General features: G+C 41.8%; 1 protein-coding gene across 2 annotated transcripts in view; it reads right to left on the bottom strand.

Annotated features, from left to right (window-relative positions):
* Positions 1–15047: 15047 nt before the first annotated feature.
* The window catches only part of GRAMD2B (GRAM domain containing 2B), a 46765-nt gene continuing 37835 nt past the window's right edge, over positions 15048–23977 (bottom strand). For both annotated transcript variants that reach the window (XM_050912759.1, XM_050912760.1), the window contains exons 10-14: positions 23456–23578; positions 23175–23262; positions 22631–22732; positions 20729–20822; positions 15048–16312 (exon numbers count right to left, since the gene is read on the bottom strand). In XM_050912759.1, the coding sequence (XP_050768716.1) occupies positions 16271–16312; positions 20729–20822; positions 22631–22732; positions 23175–23262; positions 23456–23578 (449 nt within the window). In that variant the 3' untranslated portion in view covers positions 15048–16270. The remainder of the gene's footprint in view (positions 16313–20728; positions 20823–22630; positions 22733–23174; positions 23263–23455; positions 23579–23977) is intronic.

The raw sequence follows: 23977 nt of genomic DNA, 5'->3' as shown, positions 1-23977 counted from the left end.
TACAGAGGACTCAGCTTGAAATACTTGTCTAACTACCTCTGTATAATTTGAGTGAGCACATTGGATCCACTTTATGTAGGCAAATAATGGGCTCTCTCTGTAAGTAGATTACAAATTCATCCTGACTTTTGCTGAGTATATGAATTACTATTCCAAAGATCGTGTTATCTGCATTGTCATTGGACTGCTAGTATGGCATTACAGCAGGTAATCATAACGCTTCATCTGCTTCCCAGACAGCTTTGAATTCCTTAGATGATTTTTGCAATTTGCTTCTCTCCACCCTTCTATTTATTTAGTTACCTGTTGAAGAATCCTACCTGAATTGACTAGCTGAATGACTTCCAGTGAAGTGGCTCTGGGGAGAGTGCCTTTTAAAGACAGCTGCAGATTGTAACCAGTTTTGGCAAGGAATTAGGGGCCTATAAGCAGTTATGATTACAATGAAGTATTAAACTAAAGAGGTTTAAAGGTACTGTAAGCACCCTGTTTCTCAATATCTGCTTTAATTTGGAAAGTCCACTCAAGAGACTGTAAATTGCATTAGCTGTTATTGGGTTATCTCACCCAAGGAAAGCAATTTGAGAATTCATAAAATGTGTCTTGGAGCTACTGGTATGTGCAACATAATGAAACTTGCGGTTTTAATACAAATTCTATCAGCGGCTTCCACTGTTGCATAAACTTAATTACCACTGAGTGTGTAACACCAGTGAATAACAAGTGTTAAATGACATGTGATCAATAATTCATTTGTTAGCACAGTATTGCTTACTGTGAAATGACCTTGATGGGAACAGTCTTGCAAGTAACTTCCTTTCTTTTTGCCATGTTATTAACTGAAGAAAAATGCAAATTCTACTAATGTCATTTTTACTGATAAACAGAGCAATTGCTTTTTTTAATGAATGGTGAAAAATCAAACCTGCAGGCTGCTACTCTTCCATTCTGTTGCATCCTATCACATGTAGTGATAGGATGTAGTGCTACATTATAGTAGCAGAGTTAGTACGTGAACTGTTTTCAGGAACCAGGAATACTACTTGCCAGTAGTAGGTCTCAACTTGGGTTTTTGCAAATAGCTGCCCTGCAGTGCTGAATTTAAAACAACTGGGAAAGTGCTCACTGTTGTCTTTCAGTACTAACAGACCAACCCATTCATATTGTATCATGTTGTTTTCTCGTGGTATTTCTGTCATTCAGTTCTATATGTTGTTACTGGATGGGTTCAAAACCACGTGGCTGCCAGAACTCTTAATTTGTGGCAGGTGTCTGTATTTCTGTATGAGATGTATGTATAGCTGCCCCATTGAAGACTCATCAGCCTGTACTAATCCATTCAAGTCTCTGCACTAACCTCAACAGGAGCTATGTAAAAAACTAAAGTGTAAATTACAGGAGACCTCTTTGCCTGGATTGTCTTCTGAATCATTTGCCACGTTGGTGCTGCACCAATGTGTTGGGCGTATATTGCACAAGTGTATACTCTTATTTTCTTGTGTGGAAGAGGAAAAATATTTTTAAGGCTTATATGTGGGTAAAATGACTAAATCACATAGAATTAAATTCTTGAGTAAGAACAATGGCTTGGCAAGGACTTCTTTAATGTCTTGTGTTCGGTGTTCTGAAATGTGTATTCTTTGATCAGCAAAACATGCTGTCATTTGCTACATGCCTAGTGTTTGGAAACTAATGGATTAATTACGTTCAGTTGTTTGCAAGCTTCTGCTGCCACTGAAGTTTTTCTTGCAGTGAAAAGTGTCTCGTCTAACCTTGCATTTTGCACATGGTTGCCTGCAGGTACCTGGTGCAAAGGTACATACTTGTTCACAGTCTCTCTCTTCTGCTAAATTATTAGCATTGATTCTCCATACAGCTCATTGCTTTCTTCCAGATAATAGGGAAACGCTTTTGCGTTTTGGGACAGGGACTTGCACTGTAAGGCATAGCGGAGCCTTCTTTTAATCGTCATGTTCCTCCCAGTGTCGCTGTTGGTCAGGCTAAAGCCTGCTGAAGGGCGGCACAGCAGCCATCCTTCCTGCACAGAGCAGCCTTTGCATTCACTAGCCAGCTGTGTAAAACACAAACCTCTTCGTCTGAAAGTCTTTTATATTCTGGCACATCTGGGAACACTATGTCTGAGCTGGTAATTAAATACACTTTATCTGCAAAAGCCCCGGTTGATCAGTGCAATTGTTACATAAAACGATAATTCCAAAAGCCAAAGGATAAAAATAATAGTGTTTCAGCTGGGTACTCATCTCCAGGGAAGAACAAATTGTTTAATACATACTTTACCCAGTATGTTGCTGTTTCCGGCATTATGGCTCTGTTTTCCTGCAAGCTGATTTCAAGTTGGCGTTAAAGGGAACAAACAGTGCAATGTAGATCTCCGCATCTCAGAGGAAGGCACATCCTTTCATTACATTAAAGTCTGGAAAGCTGGTGGTAATTGTGTTTCATGCTTTCCTGGCCTGATCCTTACAGGTGTCCCAAACCACCTTAGATGTGGTAGTGAAGTTAGCATCACCTGTTCAGCTATTCAGGGGAGTGTTATAGAGGGTAATGAAATGGCAGCATGCAAGTTTAAAAATGAGACTGAGGAAGAACAGAGGATAAATACCATCTCTGGCTTTTATTTAATCCCCAAACTATTACTGAGCGCTTATCATCTCCTGTCTCTTGTGGATTTTAAGAGGCTACTCACTCATCAGCCTGAGATTTAGACTGACATATAATGATATAAACCTCTCGGTCCAATGTGGCAGCTGCATTTGAAAAGTATCTAAAAAGTGCAGCACATACCTCTTCTTTGAGTTGTAGTTCTTCTAACTACATTTTTTACCACAGTTGCTGGTATTTTTGTATTTTTAACACATTTATCACCAGAAGTATGCAGGAGACTCATCTAACCCCAGAATATAAAGTTCTTTCTAGCTCATATGTGACTGTATTCACTTACGACTGTATGTGCTCAGGATTATATGTTTGAGAAATAAGGGATATCTGCTTGCCCTATAAAAAGACATTCCTCCTTCTCTCAATTTGACCCAGACGGCACTTGATTTATGGTCTTGGTTTAAGGCAGAACAAATAGCAGAGTAAGGTTATGGTGATGTTTCATGATACAGTGCTAGTCAAACTATCCTCCTAAGCTTTGCTACGGTATTAAATCTTTGTAGGTTGAAAAAACAATGTGAGGATCTTAGCTGAAGGAGGGTGTATGTAGGATCAAGGAGTGACAGCAAAGGAGAGAGAAACTTACGGCAATAAGAAAAAAGTCAGGGATGGAGCACAAGGTAGGAAATCTAAAAATAGCGAGTCAAGCATTGCTGTTCCAAAGCAGGCTTAACCAACACTGGCTGCTGTGACCCTGTCTTGCCTGCTAATTTCCTTTCCATATTTTTTGTTTAGCTGTGTTACTGATGGTTTTTTTTTCCCCTGCCAATTTAATGCTGAAGTGACTCCCTGCAAAGTCTGACAAGCACCATAGCTGTGCAAGGGAACCTGTAGGAAGGCAGCAACCAGTCACTGGCTGCAGAAAAAGGAAGGGCCTTGAAAGTGAGGATGAGGAATTCAAAACCACCAGCAAAGGAGGTGGTGAAGCCAGGGTGAAAGACACAGGCAGCACTGCAGTGGAGAGAGAGGACCCAGTATCAGGCTTTTAGATGCGGGATATTACATTGGGAACGCTGGGGAAGATAAGGTTGCACTATTGCAAATGGGAGGTGGGGCAGAGTGCACAAACTAGGATAGATTGAAAGAGCATGTTTTTGAATATTGTATAAAAGGAACAAAAGGATAAGAGAATTACTGGTTGAGGAGAACAGGGGGAGCCAGATGTAGTTTAAGCTAACACATAAGGCTGCAATTAGGGCAGATAAAGCATAGACAGACATTCACTATAGAGCAGTATCATCCTAAACCTCCAAATCTGTTAACAGTTCATTGATTGGAGCATGAATCTGGAAAAAAGGAAAAAACCCACCAACAACACAAAGGAAAGCATCTGAGAACAGAAGAAACATTCTTGTTTTGACGGTTGTGTTTCTCGTAATGTTTTCTTTACTGTAAAAATTGTCCCAATGTCATTCAGCATGTTTTGTATAAAAAAAACCAAACTCCACACCAATTTCTTTGTTGCCTGTTTTTTAAAATGAGCTCTGATGTATTAATCCATGCATTTCAAATCTCTGTATATGTTAGATTTATGTCAGCCAATATTTGTCTGAGTACTCTAGTTTGCGTGCTGATCGTATCATTTTCAGCTGTTCACTGCCTTCTTTCTGAACAATAAATACTGAAAGTTCACAGAAAGGCTAACCCTTACTGGTACTTAGCCTGTGTTATTCCATGTTTTGTTATTCCTACAGGAAATAGTAAATATGAAGCATACTTTGCACAACTGTTTTTATGAGTTCTTCAAATCACAAATTTGCTAATTACTGTGAGAAGTTTGTTATTCCTCAGAGTGTTAGCTTGTTTCTCTGGGGCTTTTTTGAAACTGCGTTAAGACATTGGTATTTCAGAATCTGCTGGGTTTGCAAAGAGTAAGTAAGTGATTTGCTTGGCTTACAATGGCCTTCAGCTAATCACAAAACATATTTTGAATTCTGTGTTTAAGCTGATAAGAAAACTTGCTTCGTAATGTAGGTTGAAATACCAGGAAATCATGGTCTTTCATTATCTCCCTACCAGAGACCAAAATGAGTTCTGGCATAGAATTACAGTGGATATGACCCAAGTCAAAACAATTCATTTTTCCCCTAAATACCTATAGACCAACATGTATTTTCTATAGCATCTCCATGACTTTCCATTTGTTTGAATTGTTTATCTAGTTCATCATTCTGTAGCTTCTCATTCCTCAGCACTGAGGTGAGATTAGTCAACCTTTGTTATAGTTCAGTATATCAACAGAGCAGAGCAGAAAATATTTGTGCTCTTCTTTTCTCATTATTCAGGTTTAGCACTGTTTCTCTTTGAATTCTGTATAATTCCGTACAATTATTCCAGAATGATATTTGCTGGGGCGTGGAGAATCTGGATCTGTATGTGTCTCTGCCAGGCCACTTAATGAAGACTCGAGGTATTTATTTTTGCTTTCTTCCACTGTGTCCTGGTTTCGGCTGTTTATATAAACAGGAGGGGTTGGCCGGGAGGCGCGGATCGTGGCTCTGGCATCGGTCAGCAGGTGGTGAGCAATTGCATTGTACATCGCTTGTGTTTTTTTATTTCTTTTTTTTTTTGTTGTATTCTTTTTCATTACAATTATTATTATTCTTAGTTAGTAGTGTATTTTTATTTTTACTTTAGTTATTAAACTGTTCTTATCTCAACCCACGAGTTTTACTTTTTTTTTTCCTTTCCTCCTCCCCACCCCACTGGGAGGGGGGAGGGGGAAGCGGCTGCGTGGTGCTGAGTTGCTGACTGGGGTTAAACCACGACACACTGAGACAGGATTAATACAGTGAGCACAGCCAAAGCACAAATCAAGTTCTCCGTAGTCTCTGTTGTGAAGTACTGTTGTCCAGCTTTTGATTCCTCCACAGCTCTTCCCCAGGAGGGAGGGTACAAGAAGCTGTATTTTTCTGCAATATGCTACTCTGCTGCTCTACTTGTCCAAGAGATGAGAAAAGCTCTCTGCCCTTTCTTGCAGCCTGAGCTGCCCCGCTGTGAATGCCTGCACCAAGGGCAGCCGGCAGAGCTGGGGAACGAGCTCACAGGCATGGCATCCACCCGTGTCCTCCCAATTTCCCATCAGCAGAGCCAGTTGCCGGGGGTCAGAGGTACCAAATAAAGGCCTCATGCTGGTGAAGCACAAACATTATGGCCTGACTGCAGCGTTTCTGAGGGTAAGAGCAATGCATGCTCACAGCAGTGCATGAGCATCTCAGACTGAGCGGTCTGCTCCCATCTACAAGATTTCCAGAGAAATTATTATTGCTCTACAGTTACGCAGTGCAGTGACTGCAAGGTAAAAGCACGGAGAATTCAATATGAAGACAGCTTCCTTCACACAGTTGTGGCCAGAGCACTACAAAGCAGGACTTTGGCTTGCGCATTGAATTAGAAGCCGAACAGAATCCTGGTTAAACTGTTGCCCCATGCTGCCGGTTCCCAGACAAGACCTGTGCCGCCCTCTGGGACACTGCTGTTTTCTCTGTGACCCACCAAACCGTGGCAGTGAATCAGCTGCTGTCCCGCAGCCTTTGGCTGCCTGATTCAGCAGGTTTTCTCTGAGCCAGGCCAGGGAATCTAACAAAATCTAGGTTTTCTTTTATGACTGGGGTATATAGGTGTGTGTATGATGGTCCTATTCCAGCTCGCTATTAAATGGCAAGTAAGTGCTGCCAAAAGGGAATTAGACACCCAAAGCAGCATCTTCCACATCTACCCACAGGAGATAAATGTGTTTTTACCCTGGTCATTCATCATTCCCAGCTCCTCCTTCCTCTGCCAAACTGGTTACTCAGATGCTCTAATCTATTTAGCAGAGCTGATGCAGCAGAGGTGATGATACAACATACCTTTGCACTCTGGACTTTGCACAAAATTAACCCCGCCTGATTTTCCTGGAAGCAAATTAGGGATACTGATGGCCCTGCACCACAGGCATACTGGTGGGGATGGGAAGCAGCAGCACGTGACCAGGAAGGGGGGTGACGGTAGGGTGGCAGCAGTACTGGTCTTTAACGAAGGCAACTGCTGGCAGATTGGACAACTGTCACAGTCTGCCTCCTTTAAGTGCTTAATGGTAGAGGAGATGGAAATGTGCATGTGTCTGAAGTGGCTTGGTCAGCTGTATAACTAAACCCTTAAGGATCAGGCAATGCTGATTTCTTTACACTCATTTTTAATCTCAGGAAAGACACCAGCTGCTCAACGTTACAAGTGGTGCAATAAATAATAATGTAGCTGGCCACAAGTGTTTTGTAAGGGATTGCTCATTGCAGGTGCTAGAGAGCTGGCAGAAAAACAGGTAGTGTAGGTTATTCAAAAAGCCCTGCACTCCTGTGGCCGAGCTCATGACGCATGCTATTGCCAATAAAATCCCAGGTGAGCAACTTACTCATCAGCCAGCCCTAGGAGAGAAACGGGCCGATTGCATGTGACTTAGAGGAACAAGAAGAACCACCGAGCCGAGCCTACAATGGAGGTGTGAATGGATATTTTCTTTTATTGAGCTCATTTGCACTTCCTGAACTGTGCCCTAGGCCACTAGGCCAACTAGATTTTGGTAGTAAAATTATTGACTTTTTTCCCCTCAAGAAACCTATATTGAAAGTAGCAGCTTGGCAGCAACTTGCACAGTGCTGCTTCTCGGGTGTTGTCATTTGCACTGCTGCCAAAAGGCTGTTGGTGCCCTGAGGCAGAAGCCACTGTTTGCTTAAGACCTCTGAGGCAGTACACACTCACCCACTGCAGCAATTCACACTTAAATTGCATTATCATATGTGTTATACAATTGTATGTGATGCAAAGCAGTGGGGAAATGCCCTGGGAGTCCAAATGAAGACCATCACAATAGAGAGACTTTCATCCTTTTGGCAATTTCTTGACCATAAATTGATTAGATAATCTAGGCTGCTAATATTTACTTTTCGATGGGGCAGACTTCCTACTGACTTTCTTAATAAGGTTGTCAAAATTTGTTCTAGACTGATGACAGGTAGGAGGACAAATATGTTGGAGGAAACATCAAGACTTCATTTCAGTGGATAAAAGGTCTGTGTTCCATTTGCTCAAATTGCACATCCTCTTTACTCTGCAATGATGGCAAACTTTTGCAGAACTTAATGTTACACTTTTCATCCCAGCATGACTGATTGATAAGAATGCTGCAGTCTGCTGTCATGAGGCTGCAGTTGTTAGCCTGTGTGCAAGCTTATTTGCTTATGAAATTTGTGTGTCAAGTTCAATACAGGGAGGAATAGTTCTCTCCTCCTAGGGCTTCCACAGTCCCTGATGGGACCAGTGTGGGATGAGCATCGACTAGAAGCACATCCCCTCGTCCAACAGCAGTGGCACATAGCTTTAAGTGGTGTTATCACCAGGAGAAGTAACAGCTAGCGAAAGTGGTGCAATAGCTGGAGATTTAAAATTTTCCCAGTGGTGGTATATTATGGAAGGACTTTGCCTGGGGGCAATGGGAGCAGAACCGTTCTGCTGCACGGGGGGCACTTCCCCAAGCAGAGCCAGGAAAGGGCAGTAGGGGAAATCCTGTACTGCTCTGAGCTTTCCAAGTCCAGGCTCCCAAGCAGCCTTCTAGGATGGCCCAGGACACCACGCAATAATAATTTAGTGGCTAAAGCAGCACAGCTGTTACACGCTCACTCATCCATGCTTGGGGTGTATTGTAACAAGTTTTTACCTGTTGGAAAAACTGTCAGAGAAAAAAAAAAAAAAGGCATGTTCTATGATTTAGACATTAACATCTCTGTTTTTCCAATGGGATTTGAATACATCTGTTTTTGCAGTACATTCTTGCACATTGTAAAAGAAAGAATGGATCCGTTCAGACCAGAATAAATACCCACACTCTGGAAATCAAACTAGCTTGAAGATCTCTCAGTCTTCAGAGCTGAAAAAAAAAAGGTAGGTTTCAGAAAGACAGAAAAAAAGCTTTTGAAAAGAACACTGTACAGTTGTGACTGTATGTCTCCAACACAAAAAGAACCACATTTTTTCACTAAATGCAGAAACATAAAGGAATTTCTAGTATTAGCTTAAATAGCTTATTATAAATAGTAAAACAGACCCAGGATTTGATGGCTCTGCTTCTTACAGCAGAGCAGAGCTGATTCGTGAAAAAGAAGTGAATGGGAAAAGAAAACTGGTAAGCAGAGAAAGTAAGAGATGAGGGAGATGATGCCTGTTTGGTGTTGGCCCCTGGAGACTAATTTCACTATTCAAAATAAGGAGAAAAAAATCCAATGAAGCGTGTCAGCATATAACGTTGCTTTTGCAGGAGAAAAATGAATATTGCACTTAGCTTACAGTCCATCTTATCATGAGGAATACTTGCTATGACCGACATGCTTCCAACTTTGACATTAAAGGCTGTCACAACTTTAAAAACAAATCTGATTTCCGTAAGTTGGAAATAGTAATACAGGTCTGATTGCGCTAGGTAACTCTATCTGCTTCCTGAGGGAACACAAACAAAATAAAAATCACAGGAAAAATACATTATCCTTTGATAATCCTCCATTGTCATATATTGAGGAGTTTTCTCTGATGCTTACAGTTGAGGACTGCAACCAGAGTTGCGTGGAAGCCTAAGTTACTGCTGCTGACTTATTTGGTCCATCATCCCATTCGTCTGTGCCCGTGGCTCCTTGGGGAAGCATAGAGGTACAGGAAAATTGCCTCAGAATATTCTTGCTGTTTCCAATGTTGTTTCACTTCGCATGGAATAAAATTACAGAAAACAATAGAGGGGAAAAGTAGTAATGTCAGCAAAACTCCTAAAATATTATTTCAAGCATTGGTCAACAGGCCTGTCTTTGATACTGGGCTGTCTTACAGACTCTTCATATCTCTGGTGGAAAATTAACTATTTTTGGATGGGTTACTATTTAGCAGATCAACTTTTGGATCCAGGCTACATCTGGTAGCAGAAGGGAAATGGAGGCAGAGGATGGCCTATAAGCAGAAGGAGGGCGTAACTAAGTATGGGAGTTCTCAATAGCCAACTCTAAGCACCCTCGTTTCCTTAGTCCTAATCCTAATCTAACTCTTGTGCTTTCATTAGTTCAATTAGACCCCAAACCACAAATTGTTTTCATGGGAGGAGTTCTGTGATGATCAAAGCGTGATTTCAGAACCAGAAATGTATGAAGGGACTTGGACAAGAAGTGTGGAAGTTGTGTTCCCACAATCAAGAAAGTGTAAGTCTTTCAGATCAACAACTATCTTCCTTACAGCCAGTACCATTGATCAGACTCTTTAGAAGGCTGACCATTTCCAAATCAGCTAATGTAGATTTTTTTTTTTTTTTAGTGTGTGCTGTTAGTGGCATCGCTTAGACCTGTTTTGGGGGAAAACATAGAAGGACATCTCTTCACGCTAGTATCATAAGCCAGTGTCATAAAGCATTTATTTTTCACGATTCATCTGTGAGAGAAGGTTCATGGTTCATTACATACATCATGGAAACAGCTGTTAGTACAAGCTGACTTTCTTCCCACCTTGCCCCTGCTCCAGAATGCGGCCACGTGTGCATATTGCCACGATAGCAAGCTGTAAGTGTGGGAAGGATTCAGAGCTACATTTTGCCCTGCGTGCCAGGTCCAGCATGTAAGGTTATAATTAAGTTACTCATTACCTTTTCTTCTTGGAAGGAGCCCTTATCTATCTGTAGATAGTGCGAAGAGCTGGTTTTTAATTTTTTACTTGACAGCACATGGGAATGATTTTCCTTTAATCTCCTGCTAAGCACTGCTAAAATGCCTACTCAGTGGAAAATTACCTTATCAATACCATTAAGTGAGAACAGCAGTTGAAGAGGCCTTTATTGTACAGTCCAAACTCCCTGCATTACCAAAGACTAATAAATCCTTGTTATGAAGCTTAATATAGAACGTCACACCTCCAGAATAGGATGCAGTTACTACATCATCATGCATCATGACATGAGCTTGCTGTTTGTTATGAAAAGCCTGGGAAAAGATATGTTTTCAACTTTAAGAACATAATGAACATTTAAGCAGTATCCAAATGAACTCAGTACAGAAGTTGGCAAGGCAAGAAGGTCACACACGATAAAATAAATTGGCACAGGCTCCACACATAATGGACAAAAAGAAAAAAAATGGGGGGGAGGGGGAAAAGCTATCTAGACTGAATTCACAGAGGCTGGCAGCTAGCGAGCCTAGTCAGTATGAAATGTATATGGAGGGCAATAATTTCTAGGACACTCTGCAAGGAGCTAATTTCCACATTTTCTGCCACAGATGTCTACTTAGTAAACAGACATCCAGCTCAGGGTGGTTACTCCTTCCACCAACAGTTACACTCTCGGAAAGGTGTTCGGACCTTCCAGGAGAGCAAAGATTTTTGGAACAAATACTGTCCATTGTGGGGAAAAAAGGTAAATTGATTCATGCAAAGCATTTGTAACTTCAATAGGGGCTAGCTGGAATATTCTTATACTTTTTGTATTAGAAACACAAGCTTGGGGGAGGCTTCGCTGACATACGATTGCTTTGAATTCCTGCTCAAAGTCTGCTTGCTAAGATGCTGCAGCCTGACCACTTGTTTGTAAATTATAATAGAGATGATACCAGGTACAGAAGAAAGACAAAAGCTTCTGATTATTACACCAATCCTGCTGGTATCTTCTCAGAGCACTTTTCTAATCAGTTCCTTCTTGGGATCATCCCCTTTGAGGGTCCTACCAACAGCAGGTGTAGACAAGGGCTCCTAACCACAGCGCCGTAAGGATGTAGGCTTAGTCACCCAAATCATTTCAGATTTAATCTAAGCTGAGTAGGCACAGTATTGCTGGCCAGTTTGACTAAATGGAAACTTGAGGGTCAGTAGAAGCCACCAGGAGGAAAACTAGAAAGTCTAAAAAACAACTATGTATGTATCAGTCAAATGCCTACATTTGGACAGGAATAGTTACAGGCATCATAACATTGTGTGAAGCTCAGGGAATAAACTCCACTAAGAGCTGCTGAGTTAGTGCATATAGCGTACATTGTTTTATTATATGCATTTGACTGATTTTTTCTTAAAATCCAGGAAGGCTACTGATACACTGGGAATAACTTGAGACAATTAAATGAAATTTACTGGCATATATTTTGTTGTGGCTCTTCACTGAACAACAGGCTATCATGAAGCTCTACAATTATAAAATTGTATTACACTGATTTTATAACCCAAGAAAGCAAAAAACCCCATCCCTTTTGTAAAGTCTCATTACCTGCAACCATGTTTAGCAGAAAGCTCCACTGGGTTTAAACCATAAACCCAGAAGTGTTGAATGAGATTAGTCAATTTTCCCTCTTGAGCAAATTTGCCTGTCAGACTCAGATAATCTCATCAGGCAAACTGAAAGCAGGTGCTGGCAAAATCCTTTCAAAGGACGTTATTCCTCTGCTGTTTACAGAAGCATACACACAGGCACTGAGCACAAAAGGAACTGTTTGCGCAGTTTAACTGTTTGCTCAGTTTTCTGTCTAAGTAGCCAGCTTTCTCATGATCTTTATTGCATGTCACACCTGCTCTGTAAACGCAAAAACTCCTATGTTCTTGGGAGTAACACCTCACTAGCAGCTGCAGCTGAACCAGCTGAGCAATAGCCTGCAACGGCCTGGATAACACCAAGCTGGAGATTTGTTTAGCATTTGTCAGCTGACTATTAGGTGGAAACTTGGAAATGAAAGTGCAGGCATAGCAGGAAGCGGAGAGCATTACTACACACCTGCATGAAGGTTCACGTGAAAGCAGTGACAGTATTAAGTTCAAACGCATGCACACATACACAAAACTGTTCGTCTTTTCTGCAAATGCTAATGGGAGTTACTACCTTTCTGCTGAGAGGGGGCTTTATAATACTTCCCCTTCTTCAAGTGCTAGCTGCATCCTTCACACCAACAGAATCATAAACTTGATACTCCTCAGCCCAAGCCAGTTCAGGCAACTAATTTGGCAGAAAAGTAATTCAACAACCCCTCAACCCAACCAGCCTCTCCAAACCCACATTACTTTTTTCCCCTCCTTTTTGCTATCTGTGAAAATGCACGAGAACAACTGGGAATATGGAAGAGAGGAGAAATGGAAAGGAGGACTCTTCCTCTTGAGAGCAGCCTGAAGATAAATGAATTCCAAAACATCAGAAAATCATTTCTATAATATACTCCCATGTTTCCCCCCTGGCCCCTGCCCCCAGCGACTATTTGCTATTTGGTACACATTCATACCAGTGAGGTGGAAAAAAATACTTTAAATTAATCTTGCCAGGCCAGGATGTAAGAAGTTCACTTACTGGACATTGGCAGAATGTACGTGGAAAAGTCAGGTCTTATCTATGGCTCCTACCCACAACCACCAAAGTGTCTTGGGAGTTTCCTCAAAATTCATTTTCTGAGAAAGAAAATCATGCAGCTGTTTGTTTGTTTGTTTTTTCTCCCTTAGAAAAAGCACTCACATGAACTGAAGAAGGTTGGGCTAAGACTGTTAAGAAAAAATAACTGGGTCACCAACTACAACTAGAGAAAACATTAGTGATGTGCCCCTGTTGCCTTCCATACCTCTGCACTTTCAAAGTGTCTTGCCAGAACCTGGTACTACTACTAGGCCCTTCATGGCTGGTGGAACCCAGTTGTTTTTCCAGCCTCTATGCTGTGAGGGACAGCAGACAGACAAAATTGGAAAAACAAAACCAAAAGAAATAAGAAAATTGGCTTTTCAAATCAGATTTCCAGGCAGCCTATGCAGCAAATTAAAAGTGATCATTATTAACACCATGTGCTAAACATTTGGTGTAGATTTCTGACTTCCCTGAAGTTGCACATCTTTCCCACCTATTTCTGCGAACTAGCACTTCACCTTTGCCAAACAGCAAAACCCCTCCTCGTGGCCTTTGTTTGCACTACCTACCACAGATGCTGGAAAGAGAAGCCCCCTTACCCTTTGCCCGACTCCCACCCTCGCAGGAAGCAGCTTTTCCTTGCTCATCACTGCTGTTGGTAGTTCCCTCCCAAACAGGATTGGGGCAAACCCCTCCTCTTCAGTCAGAAGAGTGAATCACAGGATTGAAACCACTTCACTCACACTTCTAAGCTTTGCCTCCACAGGGTCTTGTGTGCGCTCTCTCCCAGTTTGGAAGCACCGCAGTACTACACACTGCACAACTGCGCACTGACCTGAACTGTATGACATCCTCGAGACATCCTCCTCCTCCCTCTAGGAAGAGGAGGAATGAGAGTACCAACTGAAGGGCAGAGAAGACGTGGCCACACTGAATTGCATCGGTGAGCTGATGTGACCACAGAGTCACAAGCACTAAGCGCCAGCTCTTTCTTTGGAGTGTAATTTGCTTCTCCTCCGTTTGAAAGACACTGTTACACCTTTGTCCAGGCTCGCCTCCCCTGGCACGCTGCCACAATGGGCTAAAGGGCACACATTCACCTCTGATTACTCATTCACTCCAATAATTATTTTGTCCGCTTATGGCTAATGATAAGGGGTTAGCCGGCCTGCTTTACATAAGGCACATGCCAAATACTGTCTCCCCTTGTTTTCCTACAGCAAAGCACATCCTTGCTGATGTAATGGAGTAACAGGCTAACTCAGTTCAGCTGCTGGATATAATCAACCTTCCTTGAAGTTCCTTCGATAAAGGTGACTTGTGGCATCAATTTCTAAACCATAAATAGAACTACAGACTTCTGTTACTGATAGAGAATTAAAGGGAGGGAAACAGAGAAGAAGAGAGAGGATGAGGTCAGAGTCCAAAACATTGCATAAGCTGTGTAACTGTGGAAGAAGAAGAGAGTAGGGAAAAGGATAGAAAAAGAAAAAAAAAAAAAGTTATTTCTATAGTTCTCTTGTGAAACTAAGTATTCCAATAATCTCATGATAGTTGAGGAAGGAAAGGCAGAGGCTGCAACAGCGAGAACAGCCAAATCTCACAGATTTCTGACAGACCATGCTCAGATGGGATCTTGAGCCAGGCAGGCACATTAGAGAGCACGTAGGGCTCTCTAAGCTGCCTCAAAATTATGATACTCATCCAATATCCTTCAAGGAGGAACCACTTGAGAAAACTATTAAAATTTGCTCAAAACTCTGGGGGCCAAATTTGCTCCTACTGTTTTGTCACTGCAGTCTGGGAAGACCTTGAGTACAGCTGAGTCAGAGGAAGCACAGCAGCAGGATGCAGTTCCTAACCCTTTGTGTTGGGTACTGGGTTTTGCACACTTTGTACTGTGAGCTATGAGCCTCACGATCATGAGTATCATGTTTGACTAAACCTGATGGCTGGAATTGGGTTCATCCAAATTATAGTACTGACTCGCTTGTTTTAAAAAAGTTTATTTAAACAAAGTAGGTACATTTCACAGAAATGGTTATAAAATGCATAGCATATTATAAACAATACTGTCACTTTACAGATACTAGCTGTTATTATCCTAAATATTGCTCTTTAAAAACTAAGCAGCCTGCTTGGTGAATCAGAAAGCTAAAAATCCCCAGTTATCCCATCTTAGGCACTATGAAAAAAAATAGTACGATATAACAAAGCAGGTGTCCACTTTTTCATTCACTCTACTGATTGTTTGTATTGCTGCATCATTAATTCACCAGTTCCTATTACGTGGAAATATCCGGACCCTGGAGTCACATACCAAGACTAGATTTCCATCAACTGGAGCACAAATTGCACTTGCTCACCCAACCAAAACCCCATGCAACTCCAAGGAAAGCTGACTGAGGGTCTTCACACCGATTAACTTCATGGACCGAGACGGTATGAGTGGTCAAAAAACCTAGCAGTTTTTCTAAGTTGTGCAGATATGTCACACCCATACTGCTATTCATAAAGCAACTTGATTGTAAGTTGGCAAGTCCATACATATTTCAAGCTTGACCTCAAGGGAAACTGAATGCCCAGTAGAAACAGACCTTACCCTCAGCAGTAACGCAATGCCACAGAAAGTAGAATTGAGCTTTTTTATAGCACCTGAGAACTGAGCACACCTCGAACATTCAGAACTTCACATAACCTAATCCAGAGGTGTCTGTTTTCTGATCTTTGGGATGCCAGGGCACAAAGAAGTAAAAATGAAGAGCACAGCACCGATCCATAACCGTAGCTGAGACAGATACCAGCTCATTCACACAACACTGCAGCACATGAGTCATGACTGAAATTCTTCCCATTTACACTTGTATGACAATAGGCAGAAATCAAATGCTGAGGTAAAAGGAGATGCACCAGGTTTGCACTGGTGTAAGAAAGTGTAGGATCAAGCAAGCTATAAAATCCATTAATTCACACACAATAGAGAAGGAAAAATCCCCTTATTTTCAAAACATAGATACATGTAGATCAAAACATATGTTTTCAAAACATATAGATACATGCTCAAGAATAAACTGACTTTCTGCATTATGACATGAATTTTACAGTAGTTTAGGCTTGGCTTGGACTGAAAATAAAGAAGCTTGAACTCTGGCCAGCAGAGCCCCTTTGGAACTGTTTGTCAAGAGAGAAGAATGAGGTCTGAAGCAGTCCAAGAACATCAACGTTTCATTCACCTTCTTCAAGTAGTTTTTGCAAGTTGCTCTGTATCTTAGAAAAAGAGAAAAATAATTGGGAGGCAGGAAGTGTTATACTGCATTAAAAAAAAAATCAAGATATAGTCTTCAGTATATTCTCTGTGTGCACATTAATTCTGTCACAACTCTTCATACCAATAGTATTCATGTTAAATGTTTCCTGCACTAGAGTCAAAGGAAACATCTGGATACAATCAGCCAGCAGCACACCTAGCTTTCAGATTATGAGTATCTCCTGCAATTTCCTCCTATAGATTCTCTCCTTGAGAAAATAAGATAGAAAAAAACCTAGAGCTAGCAAGAAAGGGACAAGAAACCCAATTATTTTGAACTTGATCAAAACCCAATAAAAGCCTCAAATTTCAAAGTCACAGCTCTTAGGTTTAAGTGCGTAATTCAAATAGTTTTGTAATGGCTTCAGCTACACAGCTGGCTATGACGTGTGCGCAGCAAAATAAGGTCTTCTAACCATTAGCAGATATGTCCCATTTGCCAGATTTAGTGTACTGATTGTGGGTTATCTTCCCTTAGTGACACTGAAGGCAATGCCAGCCAGTTGCATCCTCAAGGATGATTTGTGCAGACCTATTTTACACAGCCTATTTATCCACCTTTCATCTCCTTGTCCTTAAAAGCAGAGAGTGGGGAATATAGTGGGTCACATCCCCTGGCACATGTGTTCTCTATATCTTAGTAACTAGCAGTCACCGGCTACAGAAGGTTTAGTCACCGCTACTTTCAGGCTTTAATTTGAGGAACCATTGTACTTCCTGTTTAAGGATACCCTTTCTTAATCCTACCTCATGATTTCTAGCCCAGATGCACACCTTTTTCACGAGGAACATTTCGGGGAAAGGAAAACAGTAAGAAGCACCTAATTTTATAAGTCACTTAATGCATACACAGGGATTTTCTTTTAACAAGCTACATTAGAGTAAGGGAATGAGTAACATCAGGCCACATTTTCCCTCCCCCAATTTAACACTTTATCCTCTGATAGACATGGTGCATGTTAAGAACCTGTTAAACACACTTAAATGCCAAAGCAAAATTCTGCTAAGCCATGGTAATTCCTTGGCTCCCAGTATGAAGTAGAGCTTGTAAAAAACACAAGGTCACACTGAAAAAGTCATTGCAACATACTCTTGCACTGAACACTTTTTAACTGGAGAGTAATTTTTAGTTTTTAACCTAGATAATTTCTGTGCTCTAGTTTACAATGTTGCAGTCACACGGGAAGCGAGGGGAGAGATGACCAGTTAGAATGGAACTTTTATGCTACCTTTGCTGCTGAAGCCAGCTGCAGTCAATTACTAGCACTTTTCACTAAGGCATATGAAACAATTAAGCAACTGCAGTTACTTTGCTCAGAGAACATAAAGCTATCAGATTTCTACCAGTTTGCAGTACAAGAGTAGGGTCAAACATCCTGTTCTAACCACTGCTCATCTAGATTAGAGAGGACCGGGATGTGGCAATATGCAGCTACAGGCAATACTCATTTAGCTTGTATGCGCAGCACTCGATTGTGTCTTGAGTATTTGGCAAATACAAGGTAAGACTTTAAGGGTCCAACCCTGTAGACGCTAACTGAAAAAAGCACATGACTTAAGATGCTAATTCAGGACAGAGTCACCTCTCTGGGAACAGGTGAATGATCCAACCATCCAGCTGCCTTTTACTGTGTCTCCAAGCAGAGACTATATAAGGGAGTGGGAAAGTGCCTAGCCCTGCTGCAAAGGGCTGGCTTCCCACTGAAATGAAGTCTCCCATGAACCATCTTGCCAGCCTGTCCCAGACAGCTGGAAAGCAGTAACCTCTTAAATGACCTAATTTGGCTAAAGATTGTATCTGGGAATCATCTGGTAAGCATTTTCCCCTTGTATTCATATTGTTATTATCCCGAGCATACAGAGGGGTTACGCTAGCATTAACTCTAGACTTCCACAGCCAGGGGGGTAGCGATGTGGGGGGAGAAACCTCTTTTTGGCAGTCTTTGTAAAACCTATGCCACACAGGTAAACAGTGGTATTATATAATCCTAGCTTTATGATATTTGAGAAACTTCGTTTGGGAAAAAAGAATGTTGAAAGACCTCGGCATGCACTCAGTTTTAGAAACAGAGGCAAAAATATCCCATGTGACTTAATCACATCGGAATTCAAGTAACTTTTGTTTTCGCTCCACTAATACTTTTTTTCATGCTTGGCCAGTGTGTTCCCAACACATAACACTTCATACACCTGTACTGGGTGCAGTTGTCAAGGTTTGGGGCAGGGGTGGGACAGGGGGCTGCAGGGACGGCTGCTGTGGGAAGAGGCCAGGGGCTGTCCCGTGCTGGACACGGCCATTCCAGCAGCCTCCAATGGACCCATCACAGGGCACAGCTGAGCCCCTCAGCCAAGATGGTGGTGGAGCCTCTGGGAAAGTGTATTTAAGAAAGTGGAAAAACACCAGTGACAGGAGGAGAGTAAGAGGGTGAGAAACAGCAGAAGGAACACCAAGGTCTGAGAAGGAGAGGGAGCCAAGGTGCTCCATGGCAGAGATGTCCACGCTGCAGCCCATGGAGAACCCATGCCAGAACAGGCAGTAACTTCCTGAACAACTGGAGCCCTTGGAGGAGCCCATGCTGCAGCAAGGGGAAAACGGGGGAAGAAAGGAGCAGCAGAGAGAAAACTTTTCTGTACTGACTGTAACCCCCCACCAGCCCCACGTGGGGGGCAGGGAGTGGGCGAGTAGTCAGGAGCGAAGGAGTGAAGTTGAGCCTGGGACAGGGGGGAGAAAGGGTGTTGTTCTATCATTCATCCTTGTTTTTCACTACCCAAATCATAGAATCATAGAATGGTTTGGGTTGGAAGGGAAAGATCACCTAGTTCCAACCCCCCTGCCACAGGCAGGGACACCTTCCACTAGACCACATTGCTCAAAGCCCCATCCAACCTGGCCTTGAACGCTTCCAGGGATGGGGCATCCACAGCCTCTTTGGGCAACCTGTTCCAGTGCCTCACCACCCTCACAGTAAAGAACTTCTTCCCTACATCTAATCTAAATCTACCCTCTTTCAGTTTAAAGCCATTACTCCTTGTCCTATCACTACATGCCCTTGTTAAAAGTCCCTCTCTGTCTTTCTTGTAGGCCCCCTTTAGGTACTGGAAGGCTGCTGTAAGGTCCCTCTGGAGCCTTCTCTTCTTGAGGCTGAACAACCCCAACTCTCTCAGCCTGTCTTCACAGGAGAGGTGCTCCAGCCTCTGATCATCTTCATGGCCCTCCTCTGGGCTCACTCCAACAGGTCCATGTCCTTCTTATGTTTGGGACCCCAGAGCTGGATGCAGTACTCCAGGTGGGGTCTCATGAGAGCGGAGTAGAGGGAGAGAATCACCTCCCTCGACCTGCTGGTCACACGTCTTTTGATGCAGCCCAGGATAAGGTTGGCTTTCTGGGCTGCAAACGTACGTTGCCGGGTCATGTTGAGCTTCTTGTCAACCAACACCCCCAAGTCCTTCTCCTCAGGGCTGCTCTCAACCCATTCTCTGCCCAGCCTGTATTTGTGCTTGGGATTGCCCTGACTGATGTGCAGGACCTTGCCCTTGGCCTTGTTGAACTTCATGAGGTTTGCAAATCTATTTTAACTGGTACTATATTAAATTGATTTTCCCAAAGTCGAGTTTGTTTTGCCTGCGATGGTAACTGGTAAGCAATCCCCCTGCCTTTATCTTGACCCACGAGCTTTCTCATCCTATTTTCTCCCCCTGCCCTGCTAGGAAGGGGGAGTGAGACAGCAGCGGGGTGGGAGTCTGACTGCTGGCCAAGGTTAGCCCACCACAACATCTGAAGTGGAAATAAGGTCTGCACACCCACTCTTGTTTTGCGTAGGTTTCCAATTCAAGTCAGCAAGTGTGTTTAGTTTTGCAATTAGAGAACAGTAGAAAGGTCAGGTATAGGGAATTACACAACTGGTGCAGCAGCATTTGTGTTACTAAAGTGAAACAGGCAGATTCCAGCCACTTCATATGAAGAGGCTGACTACATATGAAAGTCAGCATCGTTTTTCTTAATCAAAATAACAAAACTCAAACAAAAGCCCCAGACAGAAAAGTTCATCAAGCAGTAATAAAAGTCAAGTTCAGAATCCTTAGCCTTGATGGACAAAAAAAAATTGAGATCATTACATTAATAATCACCCCTGAAGTGTCCAGTTTATTAGTATTCCTGGCTGTAAGCCTCAGCTCAAGGCAAAACATTTATACATACCAATGCTTGTACTTGGGCTAATTTATAGTCCAAAACCCAGTCCTTTGTCTAGGAAAACATGCCAGCTTCTGGTATCAAATCTGGGGGTAACTTGGCACTTTTCAAAACAACAGACAACAGAAATTCAGCAAAAACCTGATTAGTGTATCAGCATTTGCATTATATCATAGGAAGTTACCTTTTCCAATTTTATAAGATTAGCGGTTAACTCATCACAAAGGGCATCAGCATTAATTTGCAGATGAGATCCCAAACCTTGGCGCACTCGATGTCTGTCAAACAGAATGAAGAAGTAAGTGTGACAGAAGCGAAAAAGAGGAAAACAGAACTGAGATACATGTAGATGGGAATACAGTGGCGACATTGTGAACTGTACTTGTTTACAGAAACAAAGGCCTAAGTCACTTCTGCACTCTTGACTACATTCTTTATGTGGTCTCATTCTCCAAAAGTTTGGATGGAAAACTTTACAGCTATTTCCACTGGAAATAAGTTGAAAAGCTGTGTAAGTGCCATGTCCTGTGACTTGGAGGAAATCAAAAAGCCCAACTCCTTGACACTGCAGAAGTGCACATTAGATCATCCTGTATCTTGTACTGTTTGGGATAAGAGCAACGGAAAACAGGACTTTCTCGTGTAAGAGTGCTTCAGAAGAGGGACACAGCATCCTGCTAATAAAAACATGTCAAAAGTGGGAAAATGGCTTTTGACATTGCCTACTATTAGAGGCAGGTTTACCCCTCTCCTTCCATTATTGGTAAAATATAAATGCAGGCCTGTTTAAGATAAAGAACCATTTCCTTCCTACTCCTTTTTTATCAAGAACCTAGCTCTGTCTTCTGACACATGCATACAAGTCCGACTGCTTTCCACAGACGACAGCTGAGAGCAGTTGGATCCTAAGCAGCACAGTCATTGTTCAATATGACCACAAGTGCATTGTCAGAGTGACCTGTTTGTCATGGATGGGTCATCAAAGAAAGCTGAATTAACAAGCACACTTATTCAAGAGCTTGCTACAGGTTTGAAACACTTTGTAGACAGTCCCACCCAGCCTGGGTACAGCTCTGTCTTAAATTTTATTTTCCCCCTCTGTTTTTCAGGTGGTGCTTCTCCACCTGTCAGCATTCCCACTCATGCTGCATGTGGCTGCAGGTTTTGCACTGAGATTTACAAATGACTTTTGAAGCTATGTTTTTCAGAGCAGCTCAGAAAAAAATCAGTTATAAGAAGGGGAGAAGAGCTAATGCAAAATTTAATGCTGAATAAACTGATTAGTATTCTCAACAGTATCCTATTAACTGCCTTCTGTCCTAACAAAGCAGCAGAAAGCTGATACAACTTACAGTGGCATACTGCTGTGGTGTATGTCCCTGCACTGCCTCTCCATTTGATGTTTGCATATTTCCTATCCATGCAACATGGAGATTAAAAAAAACATAAAATACACAGGGGCAGATGACATCCACAACTCTAGCTACGGAATGGAACTATCTATGGAACTATAGCTCCTTTCCCTATTTCCTCTTCAAATACACGAAGAACCTTCCCTTGGTGTGTCTGGATTTTTGTTTTGGTTTGGTTTTGTGGTGTGGGGTTTTTTTTAACTTTTTTTTTTATTTTAGCAAGACAGGATATCGGTTTCTGAAGAGAATATAGGCAGCCCAAAGCTTTAGAAAACACTGTACAAGCAAGTCAGATGTATTAGCCCAAAGCTTATAAAGTACCTTCTGTCATCTTAGGCTAATCAAATGACATTAAGACTGAAGACAGAAGTTACACCTTTTCCACAGAATCATCGCTCTGGAAAGGAACGGCTCATTTCAGCAGTTTACACTGAAGTTACTCACAGCTATCTGAAACATTCTCAAGGTAGGAGCACACCATGATATATCACATTTGTACTAAAAGTCTTAAACAGAAAGCTGTGAGATGAGGCTACTACAGATACAAGAACTACAGGACACTAAAGGATCACAAGGGCACTACAGTATCATAGTCGTTTCTAAAGAAAATAGATGAGCATGACAGATACTTGAAAAGATTTTAGAACCCCAAAATTTTACAGAGTGTATCTTACTCCTTAATATGTGAATCAAAGGATGTGATGGAAATAAGACGTTCCTCCAGGACACTGATTTTATATCTCATGTAGAAGGTTGAAAATATTAATACACAAACACTGTAAGAGAGAAAAATAAGGTACATCAATTAATGGCAACTTTAGAGCTACCTGACAAATTTAATGTTAAAAGCCATTTAAATTGTTACTTGTACATGTTGCATAATAAAGGTATCATTCTTAGAAACACCTCAGGAATACCCATCAGTGGCATTCAGACAGTTAAAATCTCAGCCTTGAGTATGGCTTTGCTAAGTGACATGTAAAATAAACTTGCAAGTAGTTAAACTCTTCTAACATTTCCTGAACCAAAAGACCCTTTGCTTTTAAAAGTAAAACGGCTGTTAAGTAAGCCTGCCCCAGCATTGCTACTTCTGAAAAGTATAAAGGCCACAATTCCCAATAATTTCCTTTTTTCAAGTGAAGCTTAGATTATATTAATCTATGTAAACATAAGAAAACCCTAGTATTTTGACAATCTTGGTATCAATTGGTAACTTACAGAACTGCGTAAAATATAAGTACATGGTTCACAGATAAAAGCTTCTGGGACTTCACTTTGTGGAAGAACCTGAAGGCTTCAGAATGGCCTGCAAGGAAAAGAACCAAGTGCTACTTTGATCAAAGCAGACCATGGCACACAAACAGTGTTCTGAAGCATGCAACAGATAATATAAACAGAGGAATAAACAAGAAAGAGATCTTCCAAGTTATGTGAACTGACATAACTATGTAAACTTATTTCAGCTAACTCCAGCTGAAGATCTGCCCTTGAATTCTTACCATTTCGAGGACTGTTTCGGACTTTTCCATCAGGTCCACGTTTACAGTGCGCATCTGAACGGACAGATTTTGCCTCAGTCTTGGAAACTTTCAAGTGCGTCTGTGTCTCAACGACATGATAATCTGTCAAAAGCAACGTTTTTAATAAAGTTGAAATATGAAGTCAAAGGAAGCTGTTGGTAGCTTAAGTTAGTCAAGGAGTAGGGGAAGAGGAGGATTTTAAAAGGTGCATTTCTGGACTTGGGTAGAAAGCAGCAGTTGGTTTAGTAGCCTTAAAACAGTTTACATAGTAATTCCACATCGTCACAAAATACAAAGAAGCACCTGGACTGGAAGAGGATGATGTATGCTGCATTTACATTCCCAGATCCCTTGAAAGATGGCAACCTGTGCAAACTTTGAAGGTTATCACTGAATTTCCAGTCAGAAGATTATACAGATACAAAATTCATCTCTCACAAGGACTGAATATGCTAGAGTAATGATTCCAAATGACTTTAATAGCAACATCAAATAGAGATA

This window comes from Gymnogyps californianus, chromosome Z (assembly GCF_018139145.2).
Source record: "Gymnogyps californianus isolate 813 chromosome Z, ASM1813914v2, whole genome shotgun sequence".
Classification (NCBI taxonomy): Eukaryota; Metazoa; Chordata; class Aves; order Accipitriformes; family Cathartidae; genus Gymnogyps; species Gymnogyps californianus.
The sequence above is the reverse complement of the archived record's forward strand: the minus strand, read 5'-3'. Positions and strand labels throughout refer to the sequence as shown.